The 21070-nt window shown below is 50.9% G+C and overlaps 5 protein-coding genes across 5 annotated transcripts, besides 3 other annotated features; 2 read left to right on the plus strand and 3 right to left on the minus strand.

The window, feature by feature from the left end:
* Positions 1-296: 296 nt before the first annotated feature.
* Positions 297-2562, plus strand: An08g10210 (uncharacterized protein; the record flags this gene model as incomplete). The annotated part of the gene is made up of 7 exons (XM_059749357.1): positions 297-378; positions 426-585; positions 635-827; positions 881-1233; positions 1279-1485; positions 1543-1820; positions 1868-2562. 7 exons carry the CDS (start codon positions 297-299, stop codon positions 2560-2562), a joined length of 1968 nt encoding a protein of 655 aa, XP_059606243.1.
* Positions 2563-3388: 826 nt separating this feature from the next.
* On the minus strand, positions 3389-8805 carry An08g10220 (uncharacterized protein; the record flags this gene model as incomplete). The annotated part of the gene is made up of 4 exons (XM_003188713.2): positions 3389-3545; positions 3600-3751; positions 3886-4042; positions 4469-8805. The coding sequence occupies 4 exons, from the start codon at positions 8803-8805 to the stop codon at positions 3389-3391; spliced, it is 4803 nt and encodes a 1600-aa protein (XP_003188761.2).
* Positions 4164-4322: a mobile genetic element (Title: probable transposon 160bp LTR (Tndm1-LTR) -Aspergillus niger).
* Positions 4324-8965: a mobile genetic element (Title: probable transposon Tndm1 without LTR -Aspergillus niger).
* A 10-nt stretch (positions 8966-8975) lies between these two features.
* Positions 8976-9125: a mobile genetic element (Title: probable transposon 160bp LTR (Tndm1-LTR) -Aspergillus niger).
* A 444-nt stretch (positions 9126-9569) lies between these two features.
* On the plus strand, positions 9570-10902 carry An08g10260 (uncharacterized protein; the record flags this gene model as incomplete). Its single annotated transcript, XM_059749358.1, has 6 exons — positions 9570-9859; positions 9957-10384; positions 10448-10686; positions 10774-10789; positions 10830-10842; positions 10878-10902. 6 exons carry the CDS (start codon positions 9570-9572, stop codon positions 10900-10902), a joined length of 1011 nt encoding a protein of 336 aa, XP_059606244.1.
* Positions 10903-11013: 111 nt separating this feature from the next.
* Positions 11014-18347, minus strand: An08g10270 (uncharacterized protein; the record flags this gene model as incomplete). The annotated part of the gene is made up of 4 exons (XM_059749359.1): positions 11014-11089; positions 11186-11189; positions 11643-18066; positions 18186-18347. The coding sequence occupies 4 exons, from the start codon at positions 18345-18347 to the stop codon at positions 11014-11016; spliced, it is 6666 nt and encodes a 2221-aa protein (XP_059606245.1).
* A 995-nt stretch (positions 18348-19342) lies between these two features.
* An08g10280 (uncharacterized protein) lies at positions 19343-21066 on the minus strand (the record flags this gene model as incomplete). The annotated part of the gene is made up of 2 exons (XM_059749361.1): positions 19343-20883; positions 20940-21066. 2 exons carry the CDS (start codon positions 21064-21066, stop codon positions 19343-19345), a joined length of 1668 nt encoding a protein of 555 aa, XP_059606246.1.
* Positions 21067-21070: the final 4 nt, after the last annotated feature.

Below are 21070 nucleotides of genomic sequence, written 5' to 3' on the forward strand. Positions count from 1 at the left end.
ACTTGCTAGAGAGTAACATCTGCGATGAACCATGGAAGCATCACGAATTCGGTACTTCGCACGGCCTCGGAGGCTACTCGCGGCAGCCTGTCGTCTCAGATTGATATGCAAATTTCTAAAGAAAGCCCGCGCAAAATGCTTGAAACTCAATACAAACCGATACTTGCAGCAGCGAGGAAGCTGACGCGCCAAGAGAGACAGGGGACGTGACCGCGGCCGGCATTAGTGTGGCTGGCGGGTACCAACTCCGCCCCGCATACACCAGCTTCGCTTCGCCTCAGTGGACTCTGCTCTCCATGGCTGGGGTCTACAGGGCCCCATTTCATCCCAGCTACCTTCTTGCCGTCTCCTCGGCCTGCGCACGGAACTCCACTCCCTGTAGGTTTCCAAGATTACCGCTTAACCGTTGGATCTATCAAATACAGCGGTGACGCGAAAATCTCCAGCTGTGATGGCTCACTTGGTCCAGAGTGAGCTTTCCCGTCCCAGGGGCCGGTATTCTAACGGCTCAGTAAGGACATGTCAGAACTGTGCCAGAGCAAAGATACGGTGCAATCGCCACGGGGCTACGGGGAGTTGCGAACGGTGAGCTTGTCTGAGCGACCTGATTGTTTGGTGGGCTTACTAGTTCTAGATGCGAACGGCTGGGGAAAGAGTGTCATTTCCCAGAAACCCGAAGCACAAATGGAGGGACCAAGAGAGAGAGCAAGGACAGGTTAGTTGCGAGCCACGGACAAGTAGGTCGCCTTTTAACCAAGCATAGGAGGATCGATCTACTCGAAGCCAAAGTCGATCAGCTGCTAGCGACGTCGGTATCTCCAAGCCTGGTGCGTCGAACACCCTCAATTGCGCTATACAAAGAGACTAACCGTGTCTTAAGAGGGGTAACAGCACGGCCAATGGGAGCCCTGCAAGCACTGTTTCGCAGTCCAAGGATGCCATTGACAAAGGCTTGCTTACCGTGGAGGCCGCCAACATGCTGCTTAATGAATTTCGGACGACACTAATGCCTCACTGTCCATTCGTAGTCGTCCCACCACAGACCTCTGCCGAAAGCCTAAGGAAAGACAAGCCGTTTCTCTTCCTTACTATCTTGACGGCTACTCTGTATGACAACATGCCTCTGCAGCGTATGCTCGAAAAAGAGGTGAAGAAGAAGGTTAGCGACTGCATGATTTACGATGGACCCATCTCATTCGAGGTGCTGCAAGGGCTGCTAGTCCACATTGCATGGTACGCCTGATATTCCATGTCCGAACACTGAGCTGACAAGTTTAGGTGTCAATATCATTCACGGCCACGCCGGTTCTCTCAATATCTACACCTTGCGATCAGCATTATCACGGACCTGCAACTGGACCGTGCGCATGAGTATCGACTCTGGAGGACTCGAGTGAACTTTAATCCTGAAGAACACAAAGAGTCGGTATCTTGGGGGCACGATGAAAGACGGGCCGTCCTCGGTATCTTTTATTTCGCATCGAGGTGAGTCTAGGCATCTACTCTACACAGTTACTACCTGCTGGGATTAACGGCTTGTAGCGTTTCGCAGATCCTCCACAAACAATGCACCTTTCCGTATATGCCTTACTTTGATGACTGCTGCAAGCTTCTGGCCACAGATGCCGAGTATGCCTCCGACCAGCACCTGCTTCATATAGTACAACTTCAACGATTATCGGAGAGGATTACTTTTATTTCATCACAGAACATTCTAGGGACCCACGGCCCTGGCTCAAGCAGTGAGCGTTCGTTTCGTGAGATGAAACTGGAGCTGGAGCAATATCGGGCTAGCCTACCCTGTCCGTTGAATGAAAACAGTAAGCCGACCGATTATGAAAAGCCCATCGATGCTGATGACCCTCAGATATCCTTTACATGCAATACTATACTGCTGAACTGTATCTCTGCCAGATCAGCTTGTTCGATCATAAACCCAGTACACAAAGCCCGCGGCGTGAAGTCCCATTTCAAATTGAGGCCCTACGTATGGGTCTCATTGCGGCCAAAGCGCTACTCGATCACTATGTCTGCCTCCCGTTGCGCAGCGAAATGGCGTTTAACAACGCCATATGGATTCAGATCGGCTTCGCGCTGACTCTGGCGTGCAAGCTTGTTGTAGCAGCATCAGAGCCTTCGATACAGCCTCACACAGCGGAGTTGTGCCGTGCGCTTGACATATCCAGCATGCTCAGTCGGTGTATCCTCCGCATCCAGGCGCTAGTTACGTCTAGCTTGGATGCCTCCGGTGACCGAGATGTCTTCTACCACTATGAACAGCGACTGAAACGAGTTCAGTGGTGGTTTGGAAACCGGATGTTATCAAAGAATAAGAATGATTCCATTCAACCTGCGGTGCAACCAACTGACGACATGAGCTCATCCACAGCTGAGAACAGTCACGTTGAATCATCGCAGCTGCCACTGGACGGATTAAATGATTATACGATGATACCCCCCGAAGTGTACGATATGCAATGGCCGGGTTTCTTTCCCGACGCGACGATTGATGAGATACTCGTCGACTGGATGGAGTACACGAAGGCGTCTGAGCAGCGCTAGCGCTGACTAGGTAGCGCATCCACCACCATCTTACGTCTCTGATTATCACGGTAAAAACGCAGACAGGTCTCCAAATTATATATTAATCAATTAACCCAATTTAATTCCATTACACTGTCAATACCAAAGTAAACACCCTATCCCTCCGCACCCTCGGCTCCCTTCTCACCCCAAACACCACCATCCCCATCACCCCAAGCGCAACCCCAGCCGCACACCAACCAATCCAATTTCCGAAAAACCACTCCGCCACCGCAACCTCATCCCCACGCGGTCTCTCCTCGACAAACCGCATAAAGAACGCCTTTTCAGTCCCCTCAAACATGCTCCGGGGCACAATGCCTACTCTACCCCCAACAGCGGACAACCACACTCCCAGCACCCGGCTCACCAACACCGCCCCGGCACTCACAAAAGCCGTCACATACGCCGGCACAAACCCCCATCGATGCTCATGCACACTCAACGCCACCTTGATCACAAACGGATGGTTCGGCTTACTCGCGACGAATTCATTCCCGACCCCGTACGGCCAGTGCTGAGGTAGCAGCGCCTGGTCTTCTTGCTCCTCGCTCAACAAGACACCCGCTGATCCTGTTTCTGACGTGTGGTATGTAGGAGTTGGCTTTCATGGGGAAATGGTATCATTATATTATAACTAGAGACTACTAAACATGATAATAATAGTCGGACCTGTCTGTCCATAGCACAACTAACTGTAACACCATGATAACCTCCGATCATGCATTCATCATGCTGTCTTATTTGAAGGGTATCTCAGCTTTCTTCAGGCGATTGTTGATTATCACGAACCAGTTTATAGATCTCACACAGTCTCTATAACCCGAGAGTTTCTCCTGCCCTCCTGCCCATTCCCAGTGTCTGCATTCCCGTTGTTTTTATTCTGGTTGAGATATCGATACCGAGCCACCATTTCCTCACTTAGACATTTTCTTTCATTGATGACTATGCCTGCATCATAACTATACTTAATATATTAGCTTGGTTCCTATAATATCTATGTACCAAGCACATACTGGTAGCGAAGTTTGAGGAAAAACCATGTCAAAAGGCATACAAATATTGTATGAAAAATTGTAGGCCACAATTCTGGCCAGGACCATGACAATGAGCCGATTGGTTCAGGTAATAGGTTCTGAGATTCAGTCTCATTACTGAAGTGAGTGTTCTGCGTGGGATCATTGTGTAGAAGCAATGCGAGATGAAGAGACAGGCAAACTCCTAGTGAATGACTAAAAGTAAGAACAATAGAAGTCCAAGAAATGCTAAGCAATATCTAGACATATTTACTCCACAACCTACCCTTAATGCCATGCCACCGCCCCATAGCTTGATCCTCCGAACACCATCATCATCACCCTGATAGATTACCGAAGGATCGAATGAGCCTCGCAATGGCTGTCCCTTGATCACAATGTCAAGACAGCCCGATACAATAACCAGTCCAGCTTTGATATCACTTTAAATGTCCATACCAGAAATAGCAGCCCCACGAGGAGTGGGGTACATATTCTCCGTGTCCGCACTATCAAGTCCGTATCCGTGTCCGTGCGTGTCCGATTCCTTGCCCGCTACCAGTCTACTATATAATGTTGAAACGACGTTTTAGGTCAATACTGAAGTCGTTGAAAACGCTTGATTCTTCGCTATCTAGGCGCGCTCGGAGGAGCAGTTGAAGTTACGGAGTTCGGGTCACGTGACCTCGACTACTAGTAATCTACTGAGATTACGTTCCAACACGGCCCCCTAGGCGAGGGAGCGTTCGTAACGAGGCTCTAGGCATTGCCTAGATAGGAAGGAACGGCTATCTCAACCGGTGTTCCCTGGATGCAGGTTCGGGGAGGAGATGGGGGTCATTCCGAGGAGGTGCCTGAACGCTTTGAACGATTCGTTATCAAGCGGCTTGGTGAGGCCGTCCGCCGGGTTGGTGGTCCCTGGGATGTGTTGAATGGTGATAGCGTTCTTCGTGATCAGATCGGCTACGAATAGGTAACGATTATCGAGCCATCTAGTGGACCTGGTGTAGCCTCCGTGGTTCAGGATCCGTAGGGAGTTGGCGGCGTCGGTGTACAAGGGTATCCTGCCGTCAACGGAGGCCTTGAGGTCAAACGCTTCAACCAATTTCTTTATATACAAGGCTTCTTTGGCGGCGGAGTCAAACGCGCAGTATTCTGCTACCGTAGATGACGGTGCAACTAGCGATTGCTTCCTGGATGACCAGCTGATTGGGCCGCCAGCGTAGAAGATGACGTATCCCTCCGTTGATTTGCCGTCTTCGTGGTCAGCGTGGGCGGCATCTACGAAGACTTCGATGCCTTTGGTATGGTCAGTGGCGAGGGTGATCCCGTACGGGATGGACCTTTTCAGATATCTGTATACAATTTTCAATGCTTTAGCGTCGGCCGTAGTGGGAGTGTTCATGCGCCTTTGAAGTCTAAACGTTGCATGACGTATATCGGGGCGGGTCTTTGTGGTTAGCCAGTTCAAACGCCCTACAAGGCTTTGATATTCGGCTAGGTTGACGTTTTCGGTAGTCATATTCGAGCGATCTGACTTTTTGTAGGCAACGGTCATCGGAATGGCGGAGGGGGTGCAGGATCCTAGGTTCGCTGCATTGAGGCACTCCTCCACGTACGTTGGTTGGGATAGTGATATCGTGCCTGCTTGGTAGTCACGTTGAACGTTGCATCCTAGTAGAACCTTTGGTTCCCCCATTTCCTTCAGGCCAAATGCCTTGTTTAGGTGTTGTTTGACCTCGGCTAGGTCTTCCTTCCTGGGGCCAGCGATAGCGGAGTCGTCAACATAAATAATCAACCAGATATCACCCTTTTTGTATACGCAGGGATCCTCCCTCAGTGGTTCGAAACCGATTCTTTTAAGTGTTTCGTCAAACGTTTGGTGCCAGAGGTGGGCCGCCTGGCGGAGGCCGTAGAGGGCCATCTTTAATAGGCACACCTGATCCGGTGGTCCTTCATGGTATCCGGTAGGTTGTTTCATGAACACGCGTTTGCCCTGTATCTGCGCGTGTAGATAAGCAGATACTATATCACATTGTTCCCATTCAAGATCTTTTATAGCGACGTTCGTCATGAATAGCTTCAGGGCCGCTTCGCTGGCGACAGGAGCGAACGATTCGTCGTAATCGATGCCTGGTATCTGGCGGTTGCCGCAGACTACCCATCTAGCACGGAATTGGGTGACGAATCCGTCAGTGTTGACCTTGAGGTCGTACACCCACTTGCCTGGGATTGCGCGAGCGGTTGGAGGTCGGTTCACGATCTCGTAGGTGCCCATATTCTGTATCTTATCGATCTGTGTATCCATAGCATCTTTCCAGTATGGTGCCAGCGGGGACTTCATCGCTTCGCTGTAGGTGTTCGGAACGACCACTTCGTGTTGTTTGAGGTGGGGTAGGGTCACCCGGTCAACCGTGGCCAGTTGTTGGTAATCTGGCCATGTTGATGATTTGCCTTTAGTGGTCCTTGCGGAGCGCCTCAGTATGGGTTGTTCTTCTGGCTCAGTAGGGTCCGGCAGGCGGTAGTCCTGCGCGGCGTATTTCGTTGAGGATGCCTCGTATTCTGTGGCATTCTCGATCGAGCGTGTAGGTGGAGGCTCTGCGGAGGCAGATATGGTGTGGATTCTGCCTCGGATGACGTCTTCTTCAGGGTCCGGTTGCTCAATCAGGGCCCTCGTGTTATCTGATATATTGGTTGTTTGGTGCAGGAACGCGTTGTCTAACTTGAGCGCGGCACCTGGGCCAGCTGGTGTTGGTCCTTTAGGGTCAGGTTCGCGTGTAGGAACTCCACCGGGATCCTCCTTGTCATCCTTGTAGGTTCGATCTTCGTTGAATTTAACGTCTCGTGATCGTTTAATTTTATCAGATATAGGATCCCACACGTAGTAAACGTGTCCGTTGTCCCCATCGAAACCGACGAAGTATCCGACTTTTGCACGAGGTCCCATTTTCTGGGATGCGACTCGATCTTCCTGCGGGATGTGTTGGTAGGCACGACATCCGAATACGCGTAGGAAGTCTAGTGACGCGTTAGGATTCGGGAGGTTGTAGTGGGATCTGTATAGGAACACGGGGGTCTTCCTGACAGCGCTGTGGTAGGGGACGAGGCGATTCAGGATCTGCGCTGAGAGGCGTACAGCGTACGGCCAGAGGTGAGCAGGGAGGCCAGCATCTAGTATCATGACCCTGCTCATTCGGTTGAGCAAGCCGCCGTATCGTTCAGCTAGGCCGTTGGCTTCGGGTGTTCGAGGAGGTGATATTTTGATTTGAATGCCTCGCTCTGCATGATTCGCCCATTTCCTAAAGCGGTTGAACTCGCGGCCACCATCTAGGTGCCAGGTGGCCACGTATCGGCCGACCATATTCTTGTGTTCCATATTCATCCTGATCAGCTCGTCGGAGGCGTCATCTTTGTGTTTAAGCATGGCCGTCCTCACTAAGCGAGTAGCGTTGTTGACCATGAGTAGAAAGTAGTTGAATCCGCCATGACCAATCGGGGTCACCTTTTGGATGTCTGCATGCCAGAGCTGTGTTGGATCATTAGTCTTTGGGATTGGGTCCCTTGAAACGAGGCGTGTGGCCTTGCCTAGCGAGCATGCTTCGCACTCTAGGGTGTCCCTGTGTTCGAGTTCAATTTGATGATCCTTTGCAGTGGTAGCGATTCGGCGGAATCCTGCGTGCCCGTATCGCCGGTGCAAGAGTAGGGGGTCCACTGCCGCTAGCGCTAGGTCAGGGTCTTTTGTCCTGACGAAAAGCACGTTTTTCGATGCCTGCAGGTGGCCGACGATCTTGTCATCCCGGTCCCTGCGTAGGGTCAGGTCCTTAGTGGTAGCGTAGATGCCAAGGTCTGTACGTAGGCGGTTGGAAGAAAGGAGCCCGTAGGGTAGGTCCGGTTGGTGGTAGGCCTTGATCTTCAACACCGTATTTTGGCCGTTTGCAGCTAGGGTCAGGGTCAGATACCCTGCCGATTTTGCAACACCGATTCCCCCGTTCGAGGTGCCATATTGGTAGTATTCGTGGGGTTTCAATTGGTGGAGACCGCTTAGGGAAGCGCAGTCAGGTGTTAGATGCTGTGAGCTGCCTGTATCATATATCCAGCGTAGCGAGGTGTTCGTGGCGTTTGCAACGGCTAGGCCAGAAAAATTCAAAATATACGGGTTTTCGTCATCGGATCCTATTTCGCCTACCGCTGCATTTGATGCTTCGCTAGGCTTCGATCCTTTGAACCACCAGATGCCTTCTATACGAGGCCTATAATCCTCTGGCCGGAGGTCAGGATTCAAGCGCCAGCAGGTGGTTGCTCCATGGCCTAGTGTCTTACAGAAAGCGCAGCGTCCCTTAGTCATCTCTGGCTTCAAGTTTCGCATCTTTCTAGCGTGTTCCTCAGGGGTCGTTCCTTTCGGTGGGAATGTTGATTTCTTCCACTCTGAGGTCGTTGCAGTGCTTCCCGACTTGGTGGTGCTTCCAGTGTTCTTCGCTGGCGCAGCGAAAGAATATCTTTGCATTTGTTTATTACCTTGTTCGATTGCGGTCCTGCAGTAAACTAGAAACTCTTTCTCCTGGAGGGTGTCCGCAGCATTATCAGGCAAATTGCACTCCACTGTTGACACCCACGTTGGAAGGTCGGATTCCAGCTCTTTGAGCAGGTGTAGCAACCCGCAGTATGGTGATATCCCGACTTTCAACTCTTTAGCGAAGTTGTATGCGTGTTTGAACGCCTCCACGTATTGTTCAACGGTAGAGTAGTCGGATCGGCGTTTGTGGATGAGGTCGAAGTACGTTGTTTGGCAAAGCGTGTGGCCGTGGCCTAGGACGAGTGATTTGATGACTTCGTAGGCATCGTCCGCGTAGTCGTGCGCGTCAGGGGACGTCATCAGTGCCCTCTTTAGGGGGTCTGACAGCTGGCTAGCTAGCCAGGACTGGATGTTGATTGACAGGTGGTGCCATAGCCAGTAATTCGTGTGGTTTGTACTAGGATGGGATAGACCCTTGTCGATCATGTCTTGTAGACCGACGTTCTTCAGGATTTGACATATTTCAAAGCGCCACGTTGAGTAGTCTTCTCGCCCTTTCAACCTTTCAGATACGGGTTGAACGCCTTCTGGTAGCTTTACTGGAAGCCTATCTGCTTGTGTCTTTGGTTGTATGGCTACTGCCTCTGTATTCGAGACATGTTGTAAAGAGTGGTATCTGCCTGGTTGCGACATTCTGGGGTCTGCTTCCGGCGGTTGAATATTTTGATATTCGCGGTGTTTTGGTGTTTTGAGATAGGGGTATCGCGGTGCGTGTCCCCGTTGCAATTGCGGCTTGCTTCGTGTGTATGGTGGCTCAGATCTTTGCTGGTTAGCCTCACGAGCGAAGAGCCGGGCTCATAACCTGTTGAAACGACGTTTTAGGTCAATACTGAAGTCGTTGAAAACGCTTGATTCTTCGCTATCTAGGCGCGCTCGGAGGAGCAGTTGAAGTTACGGAGTTCGGGTCACGTGACCTCGACTACTAGTAATCTACTGAGATTACGTTCCAACATATAACATTCGAGTATATCTTGGCAACGAGGCGGTGCTCAACTGAAGCTCATCCATCGTGGCTTTTACTTTCCTTTCCGCCAGTGACAGTCCGCTCGGTTCGTTCCGAGATATGCCAAGATTAGTTCTTCTGTTGGGTTGCTGCTTACCACCCATGGCGCTGAAACGTGATATCTGATCCGATGCAGTTGAAAGGATTGGGAATATTCTGGGGGCCTGAATCTAGGCTTCGCTCCTTCTGGTGAGGCTTATCGAGTAAGAATCGATGGAGAATGGTTTCTTTGGATTGTTACTATGTGGTGCTGCTGTATATGAGGGCGATGGGAGCCGGCTGTAGATACTAGTATATCATCTTCATCTTCATCTTCATCTTCATCTTCACTTTACTTGTTAATGCACACTCATAATTTACTATACTACATATATTGATTGTACTATACTGCAAAATGTCAAACTCAACCACCAACAGCACATCCCTCGACCCCTCCGACTACTGCACCCTCTCCATCTGTCCCCTCTCCGACGCCTACGTCAACTACGTCCCCTCACTCCCCGGCAACATCTTCTACCTGGCCGTTTTCTCCGCCCTCCTCATCGCCCAACTCATCCTAGGAATCCGCTACCGCACCTGGGGCTACCTAACCGGCCTATTCGGCGGTCTCCTCCTTGAGATAATCGGCTACGCAGGACGTATTCAGATGCACTATAACCCGTTCAAATTCAATCCTTACCTTGAGTATGCCCTTCCCCATTTCCCCCCAACTTCCATACCCTTTTCCAATTCCTCCTTTTCACATTACAAACAAAGATCTAATAAGAAATCTATGAAACAGATACCTAATTTGTCTAACCATCGCCCCCGCCCTCCTCTCCGCCTCCATCTACATCTGCCTAACCCGGATCATAATAATCTACGGCGCAGAAATCTCCCGCCTAAAACCAAAAACATACACCTACCTCTTCGTCTTCTGCGACCTCGTCTCTCTAATTCTACAAGCCGCCGGCGGCGCAATCACCTCCACTGCGGACGCAGACCAAGCGGATCTCGCCCAAACAGGGATAGATATCATGATTGCGGGGCTCGCCAGCCAGGTTGTTTCCCTGGTGTTGTTTATGGGTCTGTGTGCGGATTTCGCCTACCGGGTATGGAAGAATCCCGGGAAGTTGAATGGTGATTTTAGGATGCGGGAGGTGAGGAGGAGTATGGTGTGGAAGGGGATTTTGGGTGGTGAGCATACCCCTTTCTTTCTGGGATTTATTTGTGTGTGGTGTGGGTTTATGGGCTAAACGCACTATGTGTGTGTAGGATTATCCCTCGCAACAGTGACTATCTTCATCCGATCCGTGTTCCGAGTTGCGGAGTTGAAAGGCGGATTCCATAGTAGACTCGCCAACGATGAGGTGGATTTCATGGTATTGGAGGGGGCGATGATTGTGCTGGCGACGTTGGCGTTGACGGTGTTGCATCCGGGATTTTGCTTTGATGGGTTATGGAAGCAGACGAAGTGGTCGAGGGTGAAGGCCGGGGATGTGGATATGGCGTTTTTGGATGCGGAGGGGAAGGTGAGGGGGGTGGGGTCGTTGGATAGTTAGTTCTTTTCACAAATTCTCTGTTTTCGATGACTTTTCTTTTTTTGTTGGGTTGGGTAGGTTGTTATGTCTTTGGGTATGTATGGCTTTGAGGTTTATTGTCGAATACTGGATAGATGGTTTATCTTGGTTTGTATCTAACTCTAGAACTTGAACGTGAATAGTTGTTTAGGTTTCTCAGCAGTGTAGAGCCATTATTAACAAGCTGAATACAATACTCCACCACTGTATTTGATAAGAAAGGTTGCTGGTGAGTATTCTCCGTAATTCAACGGATAACTGCAAATAACCCGTCTTCTACTAGCTGCCGCCACGAATGAAATCCTTCAGATGACTGCATGCATCCATTTTGTTATCATCTTGAGTGGATCTATATCTAATGAATCCAGTAGATAGTAGCATAGTAGAGTGATGCCCGTGTCATACTGTTTGCAAATGCTATCTGAACACACCCATTAAACTTTAATCTTACCTTCCTATTCAGGCATGCAGGTAGGTCAGCACGCAATCAAGCAAAACCCTAGTCGTGGCTGAGCACTTGGATCATTACGCGCTAAAAACTTCCTCCACATGATTTGTTTGGGCTTTTTGAGGGGAGTCGGTTAGTGGTATAAACTAATATTGTTTTTGATGCTGATGTAGACTGGTTGCTGCTTATAATAATTGAACTTCTACAGCTGAAAAGACACTGCACTCAGTACAACTTAGGTTCAATGTATTACACTGCATACTAATCTAGCAATCATATTTCACATCCAATCTACCTTCCTCCTCAATAGCCAATCTTATTCATAAACATCCCCAAAAATATCAATCCAACACCAAGTCATGCTTAGAAAAGCCATCATTGTATCAAAAACTCAAAAGGGGTAGTAGTGCTAAGCAAAGAATCATCCGTCATAGTCATCATTAAATCAGTCCCAGGTTACCTGCCCGCAGGTGAATGTGCGACCTGCTCCGGTATATGTCCCAATCAATTGCACCATAACCATCCCAGGAAGAAGAACTCGCGGAAAGCACTGCCAACGTTATAGCCACGAAGGTCGTTAGTGGCGCTTGTATTTCTGCAAGCAAGGTTAGTATACTGTCAGCTCTCTGTGGGAAGGTATAACTTACGTCCTCCATTTTTCGCCGGTTGCTAGGATCCAATGTATTTCCAGCCCCCAGCAGAGTCTGCCCCACAGCCTTGGAAACGCCAATTGCGGGTCGAAGAACCACAGTCGGAGCACGCTTCCAGACAGCCTTTGCGGCAGCCTTGGCACTTCCGCTTTCGATGACTTCTCCAGGCACTGCGACTATGGCATCGCGTGTCAGAAGCAGATCGCGCTCCAGCCCCCGGAATGCGCCGCGGAGACCTTGTACCACCCCGACTGGTTGATCGGCGTATAGGGAGATCTTCTTCGCCTCTTCATCGTCAGCATACTCGTCTTCTACACCAGCTCCCGACGCATTAGGAGTAGTGAGGAGATCTTCGGCGCCTTGGAGGACCGTCTGTGTTCCGATAGCAAGCTTGGCACCCAGCTTGACCAGCTCGTTCGATGTGGTCTTCGCGAAGGATAATGCTCCTTTCTGAATGCTTCGTACCAGGCGACCGTCTTTGCGGTACTCGCGCACAGGAACCGCTACTAGATCTTTAACTCCTCCACCCACATTGACTAGAGACCGGATGGGAGCAAGACCGGCCAGCACGCCTGGGAGCTGGTTTCTCTTAATATCTGGCATCCAGATGTCGTTGAGCGTTTGCCCAAGCTTGTCAAAGCCCGACACTCCGTAGATGATGACGTGTCGCATGGTCATGTCAGCTGCATCCAGTATGAAGAAATTCATGAACTCGGTCGTCCGGCCAGATCTTAGTCCCGCGTAGTCAACTCGCTTGGGCTTAAAATCAAGTCTGACAGGAACGGCATTGATCTCGACTCTCTGTAGAAAGGGAACATCGCTTGGAGCAGTTGGAGTCGGCGCTGAATCATCTCGGAATTCAAAGAAACGGCATATGAAATCCAGGGCGTCTTGATCAACATGTAGCCGCAGAGGAAGAATTGTCGCCTTGAGCACGATCTCAGTTGCAGCGAGCTGAGGCACGGGTCTCACGGTCAGAATTTCCAGATGAACCATGCTTGTTCCACTCTCCTTCTCGCCCGCTTCGTGCATATATGTCGCGAATTTCTTCCACGTAGAAGTAGGCACATGATCGAACACCTCCAGATCCTTGATACGGACATCCAATGAGCTCTGCGTTTCTCCGGAATCGGGTGGGAAAACGACCAGGTCCGCACATATGCCCTTGAGTTCGAACGTCATCTTATGGTACTTGCTTCGAGACAAGCGCAACTTCTTTCCTCGGACCGAGGGCGACTGGCTTTGCCGGACCGTGGCCCCAGTGACTGTCGTCGTAGTCGCGTAGCTACCCGTTTCACTAGCGAGGTCGTCGATGTTGCGATTGATGTCGTTACGGATGTCGCGCGGGTCCTTATTGGCAGGAACACCGATATATATAGAGTTGAACAGGCAGTCGCCAATAACAGACTCTTCCTCCTCGTCAAAGCTGGGAGATGCTCGGCTGCCAGCACGCGCACGCCGTTCGATGGCTTTCCGTTCTACGTCCTTCACAGCTTTCGATATGGTATCCCTGGTCCGCTGCCAGTCGTACCCGTCGAATAAGTTCCAGATGACATGCGCGTCGCGGACTCTGATTCTCAGCGGGCTCTTCTGAAGCTTAGAGTCGTCTGAGAGTCCGTAAGTGTTCTGGGTAGAATCCCAGCGATGCGCAGTACCACCAACAGCAGACTTTTGCGCAAAGTGATCCTCACGGAAGTCCAGCTCGGAGATACTCGATGACACATAGTACTGCGAGTGGAAGCTGTCTAGTAATTCGTTCGAACCCGAAGCCATCATACCCTCTGTCAAGGATCCATGCTCCGGGACCGCACTGACATGTTTGAAGTCACTGACATAGTCACGCTCATCTTCCAGATGTCCCGCTCCCTGGTTCTGATCAGGAGAATCCGTCGTCTCGGGTGGCTCCGGCATGTCTGTAAAGAAGGCGTCCCCGGTAAAAGAGGATAGCATATCCTGAATTGGGAGAACCTCCGTGCGGTATTTAGCAGCTGCACTTGGAGGAGTGGGAGGCTGGAGCCCATTAACAATGCTTATGAGAGTCTGTGTTGAGTCGGCACAAGTCTCCAGAATTAGCAAGTCGTCCCTTAGCTCCACATCAAGGGACTTTGCCCCATCATCACTCAGCCTCATTATCTTGACAGTAGCTGTGGCCGAAGATATTGTGCAAACCGTCACAAAGCCATGATCAATGAAGGACTGCACCTGATTGCTGTGTGGGGGAGCTGAGCTTCTTCTTTGGACGTTGTCTGCATATCCCACGTTCGCGACATCGTCAATGATCATGAGAGACGCTTTCCGGAGCTCTAGTGTGGCATCTGAAGACACAGGGTCGTGTATCGCACCGGAAAACTTGGCGGTTGTGAGAACTACAAGGCCCTTCGCGCCGGTTCCGCGCGGGTTGAGACCTAGCACGCAGTCTCGAAGGTCAACCGTCAACTTAATTGGCTTTGAAGGAGTGTCAGAGCGGCCCCCTTTCTCCGGTAATTGAACGTCATGGTGTGGAGGTTGCAACTCGGCGAGGTTGGCCAAAGAGCTTGCCATGTTGGCAGCCACATCCCCAGTCGTCATATCGTCGCTTAGTCCAAGGAAGGCAATGATAGATGGGAGTGTGTATTCTGCGCGGAAGTTATGTAACTTCACTTTGACCGTGGGGTCCATCTCATCCGCAATATAGCGAGCCATCAAAACCGGAAGTGGGCTCTGGCTTAAGCTGGATTTGTGACCAATTGCCGATGCTTCTCCCACAAGCTCTTCGTCCCGATTCCTAGCAACCGTTATGGATCCCAACTGCGCAGCAATGAGCGAAGGCAGGCTAATAAAGGCTAACTCGGTGTTCCGAAGAATTGCGCTCATTTCGCCCACCTTCCCACCTATATGTACCTGAACCTCAAGTTCACGAACCAGTGCAAGGGTCAGCACACCGGGCCTGTCATCCTCTGGTAGGTACTTTGTGACATTTGACAACCGGCTTAACTCATCGGCCAGCTGGGAGATAGAGTCGAGATCAGTGGTGCGAGAAACAGCAACCCGTGCTCCGGAGATTGTAAGGCAGAGTACAGAACCCTGTCTCCGCTGGCGGAAAAGTGTATCTAACATAATATCATCATCTTCGTCGTACTTGTCCTTGGACGGAGTGATCAAGCCAAGTAGTCGGTCCAAGTCTTCTTCCTTCGGAGAAAACCGGTACTCAATCCTGATATCGGTCAGGCTTAGTTTGGCGGGGGCGTCCCGAGTCTCGTCCAGAGGCAAGGGGCCGGTTAACTTGGCCTTGTCAATCTGCACTGCTACGCCACTAGACCTGCTAATAATCTTGGCAGCTGTAGTCCTCAGCTTGACATAGTGGGTCTCTCCGACCACATCTGCAGCAAGCCCTCCGATCCTGACATTTACCTTCAAAGGTGCCGAGCCTGTCCGCTCGCTGGCTGCCGGCGGAGGAAATTCTTCAAAATGCACCCCACGAGGACGCTTCGGGGCTTCTTTCTTAGGTCCCTTTCCGGATGAAGCCGATGAGATCGAATTCCCAAGTTCCAATATCGTGCTCAGCCCGCCAAACCAACCTATGGCCTCTTCCAATCGCTGGATGTTCAAATTTAGCTGTAAAGGAAGTGTCATGAGGTTGACGGTGGTAGAATCAGGTGACTTTGTGATGGAAAGATCGATGTCCCCTTGCTCGGCCGATAAGACGTCCCTAACGGAATCGCGCATCTTGAAATCTTCGCTGAACGAGATCAAGTGTTCAGAAGCAAACCCGAGACTGAACTTTTTGATATTCAGATGGAGCTTCGTGATGTCTTTGTCGATCGAAAGGTGGGCTTCAAGGCCCGACAGACATGTCTGCAACAAGATGTCGTTATGCAGCAGACCGAAGAAAGGCGAGCTGTCCGTTTCGGCAGGGTATGAATGTCCTGGGACATGCTCGACAAATTTGATAGAGAACTTGCGGAGAGCCAACTTGATAGCCTGTCGCTTCTGCACCTCCTCCTGCGGCTGACCTGTTTGCTGGCTGACCTCGCTGTCATTGCTAAAAGCATGGAGAATTTTGTGTCCAACTTTAAGCACGAGCCAACCGATGGCGATGTCAAACTGAAGTTCCGCGGAGAATACTTCAATCTCCATGTCGTTCGGGCTCCGTCTAGACTGTGCCTGTCCATCACTCTGTGAAGGCTGAGAAGACCCCTTTTCGGCGCCCTCGTACCCGTATGAGGCTGGTCTGATCGTATCACTGCGAGTTCGTGTAGAGGCCTTCCTGCCAGGGGGGGCAAAGTAGTCTTCAGTTGCTGAATCACGCAAGCACGCCGTCGTCTCCTCTAGACCTCTAGTGTCTTCTTCAGTGTAGGACGCAGATGGGGTATTGTCCGCGCTGTCGCCATCTTCATCCATCGAAGGTATGGAAATGACAACCTTGTCAATACTAAAGAACCGTCTTGCAACATCTGTGAACTTGTTCAAGCCCGATGAACTCCGAGAGAGTTCTTTGTCAGTTGGGTCACGATGCGCCTCAGGAGAATCATCTATTAAGCATTCTTGCGAGATATGCATCCCTGCTTGAGCAGTTAGTTTAGGGGTGGCGACAGCCTCATCATCATCCTCGTGATCCGGATCCATATGCTGTACGTCGCGCCCGTTCTCATGGTGCATATGAGCATGTGAGTCCCTGACTACCGTTGATTCCGGGGAATCCCAGGCACCAGGAATATTTGGCATGAAGCTTCTAGACATAGAATCATGGCTTACGGCACTCATGTACATACTCTGTGCCTCTTCGTTAGAAAAGAGCCTTGACTCGGAAAGCTCGTCCTGGTTGAAAGATCCAGATGTTGAGCTTGAACTACTCGCTTCGGAAGGAGGTACAGAGGTAACAGGCGATGTTTGGTTATCGGCACACGGCTGGGGATCTTGCGTAACCTCTAGCTCGATCGCGGGCAAGGCTGGTCGAGTAGCAATATCAACCGCTTCCGGAATTTGTAATTTATCCTGTGCGAGGCTAGTGACAGCTGGTACCTGTGACCTAGGCGCAAGGATCATGGCATTCTGAGTATCACTGTAGTGTGATGCTGATCCGGCGGCGTGCAACTCTGGAGTCCGGAGGCGCGGGGTATCTTCATTGCCCAAAGCACGTTGACCGACTTCCGGCGGAAAGTGACCTATGCCATCAAGCTCATCATCGTGAAGATGCGAATCGATCACAGAATCGAGATACGCCGGATTATCCAATATCTCATCGTCAACTAGTAGGTTCTGCGACTCTCCCATGTTACCATGGCTCCTGGTCTCTTCCTCCGTGTCGGCATCAGAAAATCTGCCGTCATAGGTGCACACAGACCCTTCCATTTCGGGCGCATATTGTTCTATTATCTTCGATTCTGACATCCCTCGAGATGGCTCGAACATTATGGACCTTGTCAAATCTAGTGCGGTATCCTCTTCAGACGCGTGCTCGGACGGCGGGGACGAAACATGGCTCGGGGGAGGGCTCGGCTTTGGCTGCAAAGGGCTCTCTGGAGACGTACTCTCTGGAGATGTCGGGGCAGTGAACCGTGAGTAATTAGAGAAAACAGCAGGCTCCGACACCAAGGCGACGTTGATGTCAGACAACGAAATCAATCGTCGCTGATTCCGCGATGAAGCCTCATTCTCATTTGATGACGAAGACACAGCATCCACCTTGACTTGTCCAACCGTCAGTAACCCCGTGACCAAGTCAGGCTTATCTTCCGGCTGCCTTTTTAGCGGTGCGTCTTGTTTCGTTTCCATGTCGACTCGGATGGATATGTCATCCACCTGGACCTGCAGACGGTCTGCGACACCTTTGAGGAACGCAGCAACGAAACTTGGCAACGAGACCCCCTCGTTGCCGTAGCCCAGCTCCTCTTCATCATCACTGCCTGAGGTGGATGTACGGTGAAGGACCTGGGATTGAGACGATATGGCAGCCTTCAGTTCTTCCCTTTCCTCCTTTGGTTCAGCCTGGAGGAACGATTGGGCGAGGTCAGTCGGATTAGGGATAATCGGATCGGAGGCAGAGTCATGGCCAGGGCCAGACCCCATTGGTCTGTCGCCTTGTCCAGCATGGCGAGTCTCATCGGAAAGTAGTCTCAGATGGACGTCGATGCCGCTGGCCTGGCAGATGATGCCGCTGCTGTAGATATCCGCGGGGACGGTGATCTTGAGGAAACGGATACGGGCGCTGACGAGCTCACTTGAGGCAGGAAGATGAAGAAGCGTAGCTAATTTCTATTTCGGTATGAAGTTTCTTATTAGCACATGCCGGATGTCCGAAAACCCAGCGGGGAACAGCAGCGGATTGAGAGTCAGGGAAGCTAGCTCATCGGGGGCACGATAAGTGTACTCACATCCAGCCTTAACCCAATGTCTCGTAGTTCCACGGTACTTCGTTGTCCCCAGCGAATACCCAGACTATCCAGATCAAGGGCCTCTGTATCGACAAGCCCGAGACGAGATAACGCATATCGGAGCAATCGCTTTTGGAAGAACGACGGCAAGAAGTAGGCCATTTTGTGGGGGGCAAAGGAGCCGGCGGGGGCTCATTTGAAGATGGCAACTGTCATCTGAGCAAAAACATAATAAGGCAACAAGGACAAGAAAGAGACGATCGGAGAGCTGAGAGATGCCTTGCTCCTGGACAGGCACCAGCACAACAGGTGTCGGGAAACAAATGCGGAGGGTTTGCTGAAGTGCCGGAGGGAAGGATGACGTTCGGGGATGTAGGCGCTAGTGGAGGAGAGATAGCGAAGATCAACCGCAATAGTCAGGCGGAGCTTGGGCCGGGCCTCCCCAAATCACACCATGACAACTCACACTTACGTCGAACTTATCGCCTCATGGAGGGTTTTGAATTGTCAACCAGAGGATGCGGATGCGCTTGGCTCCGGGCAAATATCCAGAACAGCTGGCTGAAGTGCAAATGCCGGACAAGCAACTGCCAGCTGAACCATGGCAATAAGCGATTCGTTCGGTGTCTGGTGGGCTCTCGACACTATTTACGGAGTGGATAGCCTCGGCCTAACGGTGATAAACGGAAGATAATCCAATATTTACCACGAGAGTGGAAGAAAAAGTAAACAATAAGATCAATGATGAAGGGGAAATAATTCCAACGGTCATCCTGCTGCAAAAATTCCTCCTTTGTTCCCCCAAATCGAACTGGCTCGTGGAGTAAGTCCGTCATCCGCTCTTCTGGAGTTCAACCTCCACTGAATGAATCATGCAGCAGCCGACATGATTCTGCTCACCAGGACGCTGATCATATTCTAGTCTAGTCTACATGGATTCCACACTACCTGCGACCGGTCAAACTAAAGACTGCTGCGATGAGGCAATGTTCTCCTGAAAAGCTGCAAGCGTTGTTGCTTTGCATAACGAGCACGTTCTGCTTATTCATCTCGGCATACCGCTATCATTACTAAGCATGCCCCTTCATAAAGAGGTTTTATGCAACTTTTGAGGAATGATTGTTGACGGATACTCTATGGGTGGAATGTGGAATAACTCAGTCTTGCTCCTCACCTTCCGCCTCCGCAAATTCCTCTGTAACCCACTGGCAAAACTTCTCAAAATCTGCATACCATTCCTGCAAACGGCTAGCCTTCGTCCCCTCCCCCAAGATCCCTTCCCGAAGATCGGACAGCCACTCCGCCGATGGCTGGTCTTGGTAACAGCTCCACCGGATGGAGTTCTCCACCATCATTGCAAGGCCCGTAAGACCCATGCTGTTAATCCCTTGAACCGCTTGCCAGAACTGCCGCGTCAGATCATTCGGTTCACCAAGCAGGCCCGGCGCATTGGTACCAAGAGACACAGGAACACCACGGGATAATAAGACAGGTAGAGGATGAGTCTGAATACCGTCGGTGAGTCCAAGGATCTCGTCCGAGAGCGGGCTGCACTCAATTAGAATTTTTTTCTCCTTGATCAGCTCGATCAGTAGTGGATGTTGGCTGAGCAAGAGCCCTTGGCATATCCTCCGCGCGCCCAACAAGACAGCATCGAACAAACCTTGGTCTCCTCCTGTTCTCAGGGATTCGCCAGCGTGGAAGCAGAAAGAGATATCGAGTCCTTCTGCAGAGCACTCTTTGCGAAACCAGAATAGTATGGGAACCAGATCAGTGAGCGAGTGCTGATCATCCTTATCCACTATCATATCGAACCCGCAAATCGTATCGGGATAATCATACTTTGCCAGGATGCAATCTTTCATGTTTTCAACAATGTCTCGCTTCGACAATGAGCGCGGACAGGCCCAAATAATCCGCGCTCCGTAAAACCCTTGCCCTTCCTGCGTTCCTTGGAATCGTGCAAGCTCTTCTCGAAACACGTGGCACCAATCGCTATGGCCTTCTTCGGGGATATCCTCTCCTTCCTTGCGATATGGGAAGGTAAAAGTCGTCCTGAACTCCACGTATCTGATCCCATCGCTCCGTAGCCAAGCAAAAACATGTCGCAAGCATGCCCGCAGAATAGGCTCATAGCTGAGCAGAGAATTGACAAGCGGAATCGCACGGCTATGGTAGTTCTCACTTCCCGCTTGAGGTACACACCGGCTGCGCAGCCAGTCACGAAACCCATTTTCTCCCCCATTTGGGAAAGAAGAAGCCGCCTTTCTCAATGGGATAAGACTCGAGGGCTCGTATGCAGACGACCACACAGTAGGTCTGTCTTCCGTGTCCTTTGATGCCGCCAACGAGTATTGAAAAATGAACGCCTTCTCTTCCAAGTCACTCTGGGATGTCAAAGGCTGCGTCGCAAGGACACACATTCCCGGGGTAGCGAATGCCACTTCAATGAGAAGATCAACATTGATCATAGCATGTAACGGAGCGTGTAATAGAGATCCTTTAGGCATCGCCTTGATGATCCTCCACAGCTTTGTCTTCTGCACCCTATCCCAATCCAGGGACTTGGCCTCGGGAAAGCGAGCATCATCTAACCCCGACGAAGAAGACAGCTGATGTAGCTCCCGGTCGCGGATTCTGGAGATGATATTACAAGCTTTAGCAGCTGTCGGCGGCAAAGCCTTGGTAAGATTGCAATCTAGTATCGTGAATTAGCCAAGTCCAAGTAAATATGTTGAGCGTGATACTACCCACCATGCCGCTGCTTTTGTTCTTCCAGTATAAGCGAACTTCGACCCCGCATATATTGCTGAATGAAAGGATCATCAACTTGGGGGATACCCTCCTCAATTTGCCACTCCTCATTCGACTGCGGCTCCATGTTG

Source organism: Aspergillus niger (assembly GCF_000002855.4).
Source record: "Aspergillus niger supercontig An08".
Lineage (NCBI taxonomy): Eukaryota > Fungi > Ascomycota > Eurotiomycetes > Eurotiales > Aspergillaceae > Aspergillus > Aspergillus niger.